This window comes from Schistocerca gregaria, chromosome X, assembly GCF_023897955.1.
Source record: "Schistocerca gregaria isolate iqSchGreg1 chromosome X, iqSchGreg1.2, whole genome shotgun sequence".
Classification (NCBI taxonomy): Eukaryota; Metazoa; Arthropoda; class Insecta; order Orthoptera; family Acrididae; genus Schistocerca; species Schistocerca gregaria.
Genome location: NC_064931.1, coordinates 289,964,732 through 289,976,783, shown reverse-complemented (window position 1 = coordinate 289,976,783; position 12,052 = coordinate 289,964,732). Strand labels below are relative to the sequence as shown.

At 42.5% G+C, this 12,052-nt stretch overlaps 1 protein-coding gene across 3 annotated transcripts in view; it reads left to right on the top strand.

The window, feature by feature from the left end:
* LOC126299127 (uncharacterized) overlaps nucleotides 1–12,052 on the top strand; it is a 73,873-nt gene that overhangs the window by 24,512 nt on the left and 37,309 nt on the right. For all 3 annotated transcript variants that reach the window (XM_049990873.1, XM_049990872.1, XM_049990874.1), the window contains exons 3-4: nucleotides 5,139–5,221; nucleotides 9,088–9,217. In XM_049990873.1, the coding sequence (XP_049846830.1) occupies nucleotides 5,139–5,221; nucleotides 9,088–9,217 (213 nt within the window). The remainder of the gene's footprint in view (nucleotides 1–5,138; nucleotides 5,222–9,087; nucleotides 9,218–12,052) is intronic.

Below are 12,052 nucleotides of genomic sequence, written 5' to 3'. Positions count from 1 at the left end.
GTAGTTTTGGTGGTTACTGGATTAAGAACTGTAATATTGAAGGTCATGTCTTCAGCGGGAATGCTGTGTAATTAAGTGTTGACGTAATTGAAGATATGTTTCGCGATTGGTGATAAGTTGATGGCGCAATGTAGCTACCAATGTAAAAAATAGCTGTCTGCTGCTGAAAAGGAAGGAAGGAAGAAAGAAAAGTGACCTTGCTCTCAGACCTAATGGACGAGTTATTAGATAAGAGCAAGTGATGGTTCTTGAATGATATTGTGTGTTGGGATATGAGTCTCTAATCGGCAGTGTGAATGAATGTGTATGTTGAATGGATGAAGTGTAATGCATGATGGAAGGAGTGAGACATTAGAACATAGACGACGAACGAATTCGCGTTTTCCTTGTTGTTCAATGAATTGTGATGATGATTACAGTACACAAGCCCACGTCGGCGATGACTTCACAGGCCTTACGCACGCTGGTCGGGTATTCATTATCAGGGATAGCGATTGAGGCGTGTGGCTGATAAGTTGTTTTTCTTATGTTGTATAATGACTAGAGAAGATCAGTTTGCATGCTATCATGAGGGGGGGTGCAGCTTGAGGACATAGATAATTGGACGAGATTTTTTATGTGGAAATTTATGCAATCTATAGATAGTGATATTCGACCGCTAGTGACAACAGTTAAGAGCGGAAAAACAGGTTCAAATAGAGCGCTGGCAGAACGTTGCGGCAATGGTAATAATATTTAAGTGGCAGGTGGTAAATATGGACCAGGCTTTGAATATTGGCGCGAGTGTGGTATGTGCTTGATGGTCTGTATAGTAGTTTGGGGTGCCTTAGTTGCGTTTGGTATTTAGCCATGTGTGTAAAATAAATTTTAGTGTTGAAAGTGCGAGAAAGACGAGTTGATTGGTGTTTAGATAGAGGTGGCGTTTGTAATTCGAAAAGAGGGGATGAGAAAGGTAAATTGATTGATTGGACATGGTTTGTGGGGTGATCCATGAGCGTCAAGATAGGACTGAGGACGTTTGCGTATGTTGATGGTGGGATGGGTGTGAGTTTAGGTACGGTGGGAGGAGTAAATTAGACTTATTTATTTTAAAAAATGTTGTAAACCAATCATAATATTGAAGGTTTTAGATGCCTGGTCACGCGACGAGGCGAGAGCAGGGATGTGTAGTGTTTAAAGGGTTGTGTAACGCCAGGGCAGATTTCACTCTCCAGTAAACAACTTTGGCGCCAAGCGTGTTCTTTGTCCACCATGAAACCACGTGGTTGATCGCTGTGACGTCAGAATCAGTAGGTTCCAGTGTGTCCGGCGAAAACATGTTTACGCCGCTGGACCTGCACAGTCCTAGCGAGCATGGCTTCAGAAAACATCGCTCTTGTGCAACGCAGCTAGCTCTTTATTCGCACGAAGTAATGGCCGCTATCGACAGGGGATCTCAAGTTGATTCCGTATTTCTAGATTTCCGGAAAGCTTTTGACACCGTTCCTCACAAGCGACTTCTAATCAAGCTGCGGAGCTATGGGGTATCGTCTCAGTTGTGCGACTGGATTCGTGATTTCCTGTCAGGAAGGTCGCAGTTCGTAGTAATAGACGGCAAATCATCGAGTAAAACTGTAGTGATATCAGGTGTTCCCCAGGGAAGCGTCCTGGGACCTCTGCTGTTCCTGATCTATATAAATGACCTGGGTGACAATCTGAGCAGTTCTCTTAGACTGTTCGCAGATGATGCTGTAATTTACCGTCTAGTAAGGTCATCCAAAGACCAGTATAAGTTGCAAAGCGATTTAGAAAAGATTGCTGTATGGTGTGTCAGGTGGCAGTTGACGCTAAATAACGAAAAGTGTGAGATGATCCACATGAGTTCCAAAAGAAATCCGTTGGAATTCAATTACTCGATAAATACTACAATTCTCAAGGCTGTCAATTCAACTAAGTACCTGGGTGTTAAAATTACGAACAACTTCAGTTGGAAGGACCACATAGATAATATTGTCGGGAAGACGAGCCAAAGGTTGCGTTTCATTGGCAGGACGCTTAGAAGATGCAACAAGTCCACTAAAGAGACAGCTTACACTACACTCGTTCGTCCTCTGTTAGAATATTGCTGCGCGGTGTGGGATCCTTACCAGGTGGGATTGACGGAGGACATCGAGAGGGTGCAAAGAAGGGCAGCTCGTTTTGTATTATCGCGTTATAGGGGAGAGAGTGTGGCAGATATGATACACGAGTTGGGATGGAAGTCATTACAGCATAGACGTTTTTCGTCGCGGCGAGACCTTTTTACGAAATTTCAGTCACCAACTTTCTCTTCCGAATGCGAAAATATTTTGTTGAGCCCAACCTACATAGGTAGGAATGATCATCAAAATAAAATAAGAGAAATCAGAGCTCGAACAGAAAGGTTTAGGTGTTGGTTTTTCCCGCTCGCTGTTCGGGAGTGGAATAGTAGGGAGATAGTATGATTGTGGTTCGATGAACCCTCTGCCAAGCACTTAAATGTGAATTGCAGAGTAGTTATGTAGATGTAGATGTAGCGCATGGACCGCTACCGATGGCTGTGGGGTAGGGTGGGGTGAGGTGAGGTGCCCGCTTGCTCGCGGGCTATAGGCGGCGCCAGGGGTAGCTTCCTCTCCTGGCAACTATTTGAACTAGGGCAGTTTGAGTCCTGACCTAGTGGTGAACACACTTGCATGAAATTGTTGAAAGTCTTATGTACAAGTCCCTTTCCAACGAATCCTTAGGTGGGAGCAGTCTGGTGACTGAGATTAGTAAACTGTCTTTTCTTCCGCGCCATTTTGTTACCTTAGTAGACATATGGGAATTGAATTTTGTTCGTGACAAAGCCGGCCGGAGTGGCCGAGCGGTTCTAGGCACTACGGCTGGAACTGCGCGACCACTACGGTCGCAGGTTCGAATTCTGCTTCGGGCATGGATGTATGTGATGTCCTTAGGTTAGTTTCAAGTAGTTCTAAGTTCTAGGGGACTGATGACCTCAGAAGTTAAGTCCCATAGTACTCAGCCATTTGAACCATTTGTTCACGACAAAAAATTAAAAGTTGGTGCCAGTTCGTAGGAAATGGTGACTGTTGGGTTACTTAGGTTAGTGGAGGTAGGCCAAGTGAGCTATTTTCGTGAGATTTTCTTTGCTTAGTAGAGATAAGAGCGGTGTGGTGCATTATCATGTCGGAATTTGAACTTGCCACCATTTTCTGGGGGTTGGGGGGTCAGGTTAGTGGATGTAGCACAATTGGTCTATTTACCGCCTTTTTCGGGGTGTGGCGGGTTATTGTGCTGGAATTTGAATTCCCTGCAAAATAACTAATTGTGAATTAGGTTCGTACAAAAATATAAGTGACAGTCAAAAGTTTGTAGGATATGAAGTATTTGGTAGGAGTGATCAATTATGGTGTTGGAATTTGAACTTGTCACAGATTTTTGTTATGGATGTAATGCAAATGGCTTTCTTCCCGCCGAAATCGGACATCTTGAATAAATAATAAATGATGATGATAAATAAAACTACAGTTTTTCGAGACATCGTGTTGGGATTTGAATTTGGGGGCGGGGGGGCAATTATGTACTGAAAGTAGGCTAATAACGAATGATATAACGGTTTTGCAGGCATTATCCTGTTGGAATTTGAATTTCGCGCCAATTTCTTCTGGAGGGTTGCGTTAGAGAGCATAACCAAATTAGCCTATTTTCCCGCCAAAATCCGCTATCTTGACTGACATGCTCTGTTGCCAAGTCTACATGCCGCCATCTTGGATGACGTCACCGCCACCATCGTGAATAAATTTGCCAAAACTGGAGTGTGTGCTGATAGACAGGTTGCCGCACTACGTCTAAGGACGTTAGAAAGCCTCTGAAAGAAACAATTTCCACAGGAGGGAAGCATTTGACAGTAGTGTACATTGTTTTTTCCGGATTACAAACATTGCTCAGTGTGACGAGCATCTGCATCCACATCCTGGAAATTACTACAGATACCATTTCACAATTGTTCACAGCATTTTTCGCATAGTGCACCTTGGAATGGTCATCTGTTGTGACACAGCTCATGCAATGCTTGAAGATCGCATTTCCTCTGGCGCTCTCACCCACAACAGTAACCTATCAAACAACTTGTGACGCAACTGGCTGTTGGCCTCCAAGGAGCAATTCCCAAATCGCCAGTTAACACGAACTTCTGAATAATGTTAACTCAGTGTAGAAAGAACCTCTACATATTCCTTTAATGCATGGATACACCGGAAGAACAGCAGCACTATTGCTATTTCATCAACAGTTTTGAGTAAAGCCCCGCTCACCTAGGTCAGTCCAGCGTTTACTATCTGCAGCTGTAATGCATATTTACGCTTATTTCAACCCTACATCGCCGTAGCAGTACCGGTGCATAACGGTAAATCATGACGCTAACTCTACTAACAACGAAAATCCTGCAGAGCACCTTCTGAACATCATTCCTATAAAGTTGGGTACCCGACTGTAAATAGTTTTCCTTGTGAACTGACTCGTGTAGCGTATATTTAATTATAACAACCCACTACTCACGTTTAACTGGAAAAAGTAAACAACCGAAAGGCTCAGAACAACGGCGGATCCTGCCAAGAGATGCTGACATACGCAGTAATAGCAGAGTAAGACGATCTTTCATTTTAATTTTACCACATTTCTCGGATATTTTTTCGGAAACATCAACATTAACAAACGTTTGTCACTGTGCGAATATTTTCAGGAACTTTTGAATACCGTTAAAATGAATATTTTAGAAATAGAAAAAGAAACTTCATTCAATATCTCTGTTGGTGGAAGTTAAGAGCATAAAACATGCAACAAACCTACGTGCCCATCTGCGCACTATCATCTACCGAAAACCTTGTTTCTGTATATACTGCTGTTCAGGAAGCAGGTTTTACGCCTTTTCACTCTGTGCATCTGTGCTGCTTTTAGTGCTTGAAAACTTTTGTAGCTCGGTAACTAAGGTAATTGAGTAATATGGCTACGTCCTATATAACGTAATGGCTCCCAAATGCATAGAGATAGCATATTTATAAAAACACACCTCAATGACGTCACTGTGTGCTGCATTCTCTGAAATTTAGACAGATTTGAACGAAAGTTATTTTATGTTCCAGGATACCTCACCGCCATGCAAGCTATGATCATTAGTGTTACGTACTGCGTAGCGTGCTGTTTCCTGTTCAGGGCACAATATGAGGTAAGCAGTAATTTTTCTTTCGTTGGCTGTCAGTGTGGTGTAAATATATCCTGCTTGTGAAAACTAGCACAATGAAGAATGTACGCACATTGTGAGGAACTTTGATGAAAATCTAAGTAGAATAATGTAACCGCTAATATAATAACATTAAGCCAGTGTGAAATGAACTGCCGGGTGTGTGGTGGAGACATATTGACCCTAATAGCAGTAATGCACAATTACCTGAGATAAACTGAACTGTCAGTAATTACATCCTACATCCCAGGTATCCCACGTCACTGCAGCCACTAATCTGGGCAGATAAAACTGAGAAAATTCAAATAAGTGACTCTTACAGGGCACAAAACATGACAGCTACAAGAACAGTAGTACCCGTGCTCGCCTCTGCAAAGTGTTTGCTCTTCACACCGCGAAATTTACACCTTCGCGAGCCGCTGTGCGTGGTGATGGCGGCAGGTCTTCTACCTCGAAACGAGGACACGGCCCATCGCAGTGTGAACAAATGGTGGTCTTCGTAGGATAATTCGCGGCGTCGCTCTGAATCACGTTAGGAGTGTATTCGACCCAGGAGGCGGTAGTTCGGGGAAACGTGAGTTGGCAGGAGAATCGTGAGATATCAGTCGTCAGTTTCGCCAGCGTTGACCAACAAACTACGGCAGATCATACTGTATTCATGAGGGTACGTAAAGTGTAATTCCCAAAAGATGCAAATTGTTACCTTCAAATACTACAGGTGGTTTCCTGAATACCACTTGCCATGAAATATTAAGTCACGATTAAGAAACACGATGGATTTCTGCAAATTATGTCCGCGCTAACTATCGTTATCATAACTGGAGACAACTTCCCTCTCGTCAACATCTTCATCTACGTGATTAATCTGCTATTCACAATAAAGCGCCTGGCAGAGGGTTCAATGACCCACCTTCAAGCTGTCTCTCTACCGTTCCATTCTCGAACGGCACGCGGGAAAAACCAAGACTTAAAATTGTCTGTGCGAGCCCTGATTTCTCTTATTTTATCGTGATCATTTCTCCCTATGTAGGTGGTTGCCAACAAAATGTTTGCACAATCGGAGGAGAAAACTGGACTGAAATTTTCCCCAATTTCGCGATAATGCAGTACTTTTTCGATGTCATCCGTCAGTCCCACCTGATGCGGATCCCACAACCTACTCCAGACTATGGCGGACAAGCGTGGTGTAAGCACTCGCTTCAGTAGACTTGTTGCACCTTCTAAGTGTTCTGCCAATGAATCGCAGTCTTTGGTTTCTCTTACCTACAACATTATCTATGTGATCATTCAAATTTAGCTTATTTATAATTGAAATCATTAAAAGTTTTTAGTTGAATTTACAGCCTTAAGATTTGTGACTTATCGCGTAATCGAAATTTAGCGGATTTCTTTTGTTACTCCCGTTATAACTCCACACTTTCCTTTATTCAGGGTCAGTGGCCACTTCTCGCACCATACATATGTCTACATCATTTACAGTTCGTTTCGGTCATCTGATGACTTAAGACTGTAAATGACAGCATCCTGTGCAAACAATCTAAGACGGCTACTCAGATTGTCTCCTATGTCGTTAATAAAGATCAGGAACAATAGAAGGCCTATAACACTTCCTTGGGGAATGCCGGATATTACTTGTTTTACTCAATGACTTTCCTTCTATTACTACGAACTGTGATATTTCTAACATGAAATCACTAATCCAGTCGCACAACTGAGTCGCTATTCCATGGGCACCCAGTTTGGTTAGAAGACTTTCTGTAGCTCTCGTCCCAATTGGTTTATTCTCCTGACATGGATGCAGTAAACAGTGCATAAGAAAGTGGCAAATGGGAGGGAATTCAATGATTTCTAAAACTGAAATTGCGGAGTGCTGGGATACCACTGGATTTTTATTTATAATTATAGAAGTCAAGAAATCGAGAAAGATTCTTAGAGCCAGTTTATCGTTGACACTCGTAACAAGATTCCCAGTCATTAGCTCCCGAGCACTGCAGAAGTCGCAGTAATACACTTCCAACGATCTTAGAATCAGCATGCGACTGCACGAATGTTTTCAGAGTCAAATTTAACAGTTAATTCAGTCTTAAAGAGCAGTTGCACGTAGCACACTACCTGTGGTGTTGCCACGTCTAAACCAGTCGTAGTACAAAGTGTCGAGTCGTGAGCTGTTTTAACAGTTTGATGGCAGCCCTTTCAGGGCCATCTTGAATCTCACCCCCATCAAGATTCATCCTGACACCTTGAAACTTATTAGCACTCTCTCCACCAACTACATACGCTGAAAATCTGTTTATCGATTTTGGTTCTCGTCGATTCCTCTTTAACCTTGTTGCGCTGCAAACTTTTTTGATACAGAGCGAGGGGTCACAGTTGCCAACACAATTCACGGTAATCCAGAATAGTGTTTCTCGTGGCTTCCTAAAACTGCGTAGTTAATTTGAATATGACGCGGCAGAGTTTCTCTACTAGTCTGTATTTGTGCTCCGTCCCTAATGGTCTCTGCGTCGAAAGGACGTTAAAACCTAATGTTTCCTCACCTTGTTTGAAGAATATGCGGCGTCGCGACCTCCTTATCACCAGAAAAAGATAGGTGTAGAATGTTACCTCGTTTCTGCGTCCCACAGTTCCTCAGTCTTCACACCACGTGCCCTACGAATGAAATGTTACGCGAAGCGTACTGGGTGGAACACGGCGCTGGCTACAAATGTTGGCAACTATTGTGCTCAGATGACCCACTAAAATTCTTCCCTTAAGATACGTGACGTCAGGAAAGATTTTCTAACGAAGCAGCCAACGCAAGGCTGTTCCTTCAGACTCAGGAATAGGTATCTGAAATTCCCTTCTTGTTGGTATGCTTCCCATACGTTGCTAAATCAACGTGATGTCAGCATGCATTTTATTTTGATATTAAATGGCGATGCTTACATGCAAATGAGATCGTTTTTTCATGAAAACGCGGGTAGCAGTAAGTGGCTTCCACAGTAATTAAGAACTAGTGCGACAGTGCTCTCGACCTGTGCAGGAGCATTGAACCTTGTAGTATCGTCTCTTCCTACCTGTAAACACATGAGATGACATGACTAGGCGACATTTTGAATGCAACAAAGTCGATGCATGAAAGTGGATTATTGCGTTACGGAATTATTGCTCAGATAACTCATCAGTGCATTGTGGCGATGATCGTGTGAAGGACGTAAGATGAAAGGAACCAGAATAGTAATATGTCCGGCAACGGATTGTCAACTGGATCGCCTACGTGGCAATGAGTTAAAGGCACACCTTGCTAAAACAGCGTCATCAGTACAGACGGCAATATAACGACTGAAAAACTCGTCTCTTGTTTGTCCAGTTAAGTGCACCATAGTCGCATTACGTGAACGTGGACTATAACAGGATGTACCATTGCAATTATAGCGAACACCATCTTCCTGTAGCTGCATTCCAACAGAAAAAAACATGTCAAAGTGTTGGAAAGGTGGTTAGTCTGTAAAATATACTAATTTCTTCCTAGCCTGGACAGTCCTGACATGTCAGCTGTAAAATGTTTGATATTTAGTTAGTAGCAGCTAGCTGCTGATGGTTTCCCAGTGCCAGTAATAGCTAGAAAAGCTCCAAGCAAGGCGCATTGCAACCAGAGGTGCCGAAAGCGAAATCTTGAGAAACCATTTATTGGAGTGTTTCGGGTTCTCTATGTACTGATTAATACGGATGTAATATAAAATTGTTTAGAATCGTGCCTTATCATTTAGTTTAGGATGAAATTTCAAACCTTCAATTCTTCCTTTATGTCGCAAGTTTTAGAAGCAATCTAGATGGCTGTAATGTAACATGTTATAAAATTTCTTTTCCAGGGGAGGAAATTGCTGCTCACACCCTGGCTGCTGTTGCATTCGTTCGTTGTGACATACCAAATGCTGTCCATAATGGCCTTCACAAAGTTCTATCAGTCATCAGATCTCGCTTTAGCTTCGTGTTCAATTTGTAAGTATTATAGTATTGCAAAAAGCACACTCGTCTTACGTACGATAGTGGGCCCCGTCCACCTTCAGACCTAATTCGCTATTAAGTCGGGACCTTAGGAATAGTGACACACCTAGAAACGTAGATTACTATGCACTATTTGTCGAAAATGAAACATGGGAAACACAAATCATGACTTCGTATAATTACACATCCTAACATAAATTTAATGGAAATCTGTCAATATTAATGTGTAGTATTACAGTACTACATGTAAAAAAAAGCACAGCACGGGGAATGGTAGCAAACATGCAGCTACGGGATAAATTAGGAACTCGATGACTGGCAGACGGTTTATTTTGTACAAACACCAGATGCACACTCGTCCGAACAGTTCAAATACTCTTGAGTGGAGGGGACAGTGCTAAGTCTCCAAGTCTTCGTAGACGGAAAGAAAGTCTGAGAAGTTACAATACTAGACACATACAATACTGAGAGCTAAAGCAACAGTTTAAGGGATTATTGGTGTCAACGTTAAGGACATTCGCTTCGACAGGGACGGACAGACGGGAAGAAATTAAACAATGAGACATAACAGTAGAATTTAGATGGCCACAGGACTCGCATAGAGGATCTGAAGTTCCTAGTACACATAATATTTATGTGCCTTAAAAAGGAATTCTAAATGGGTTGATGCAACTGTCAACGGGACTACTCGCCATAGAAATAGCTGCCGAAATTGTGCGCGCACTGTTACAGTATCCTAGGGCGTATTATATAAAAGTTAAAATATTCGTAAAGGGGAAAAAAGTTTCCCAAAGAATCAGCGCGGACTCAATAAAAAATTACTGGTCTGAAATAAGTCTTTGTTAATATGCAATATGTTACAAATAGATGGAGCTGAAAAATCTTGATTATCTTGCTAGGTTTCCGAAAGACATTACACACTGCGTTTCTACTAACGTAGATACGATGATACTACCTCCACAAATGTGATTGGCTCTACCAATATTTGGCTAATAGAACACTGTACGTTGCCGAGAGAAGAAATTTCGTTGGGTGATCGTAAGGAAATAGAGAAACTCAAGACTGTATTTCCACCTAGAATAACGAATGTCAGGTCCAGTAAATGTGGACAAATAAAATGTTTGTAACACATGGAAAGAACCCGATAACATCCGACTAGTCGATTGGTGATACACGTCGCAAAGTATAAGTATTTAGGGGTGATACTATTTAGTGATATGAAATGTGACGATCAGCATTAGAGGAGGCAATGATAGACGTAGTTTTCAGAATGAGATTTTCACTCTGCAGCGGAGTGTGGGCTGATATGAGACATCCTGACAGATAGAACTGTGTGCCGGACCAAGACTCGAACTCGGGAAATTTGCCTTTCGCGGGCAAGTGCTCTACCAACTGAGCTATCCAAGCACGACTCACGCCCCGTCCTCAAAGCTTTACTTCTGCCAGTACCTCGCCTCCTACCTTCCAAACTTTACAGAAGCTCTCCTGGGAACCTTGCAGAACTAGCACTTCTGAAAGAAAGGATACTGCGGAGACATAGCTTAGCCACAGCCTTGGAGATGTTCGCAGGAGAGCTTCTGTAAAGCTTGGAAGGTAGGAGGCGAGGTACTGGCAGGAGTAAAGTTGTGAGGACGGGGCGTGAGTTGTGCTTGGGTAGCTCAGTTGGTAGAGCGCTTGCCCGCGAAAGGCAAAGGTCCCGAGTTTGAGTCCCGGTCCGGCACACAGTTTGTATATGTCAGGAAGTTTCAGACGTAGTTTTGTCTTAAAGGTACCTCGAAAATGCAATTCACCTGTAATGGAAATAGCATATAAGACTATAGTGCTACCAGTTCTAGAATATTATTCCAGCTTTCATAGTTCTCAAGTACTCAGCACAACATGGATCGAACGAATTAACGAACGTGCAGGATCGTAACAGGTCAGTTCAGTCCATACGCAAGTTAAAAAAATCGGGAACTTAAATGGGAATATTTGGAAGAAAGAAGGCGTAGTTCTAGCGTAATGTCGGGGAATCTGAGAACCTCTGTACTCGAAAAAAGCGTGGGCGACCATTATGCTGCCACTATCATAGATCACGTAGTGATCATGAAATTAAGAGGTTAGGGCGCACTTCCTCGTAAAGGATGTTATCGCACAGTTGTGTGTACTTGACAGCATATGCTCCAGGAGGCGAGTTGGGCGCCTACGGCGTTGTCACAGGTACCGTGATATACACTAGGATGCCAAGTCTGCAGTGGACGATGATTTACATGTCATGATAATTAAAGCAAGCTTTATAAACAAAGGTAGCTAAAAATCATTTTATAGGATGACACTGTTGGACAGAGCTATGCTGTCATAGGATATTGTGCTTTAAAATATGTACACCATATTGCTCATCAGCGCTGCAAGTCACTTTGCATTGCAGATGCAATTCCCATTACCATGAAGATCACTACAAATCACCATATCAAACGTAAATTACAAACATAACTACATTGCACTGATTGCAAGTGCTCATGTCCAACACTAGCTGGCAACTTTTTAGCGAGCTTGGCTTATGAAGTTTCCTTCAGTTATTATACATTGAAGATGGTCTCCAGACTGACAATGTAACGAATACATCAAAAGTTACTTCCCAGTTGTCAGTTTAAAGTAGCCTTCGTACCAGTCAATGTAGTCTCAGAAAGTAAGCAAGCAACTGAGTAGTTTCTACTAGATAATACGTTTGGGATTACATCGATAAAGTCGTAGCGGCTAGTTATTCACACAGAGAAGTTGTCTTTGAAGACAGTATGTTGCTTAGTAGAATGTCGTGAGGGTTGAGCTAGAACTGCAATGGTACAAGTC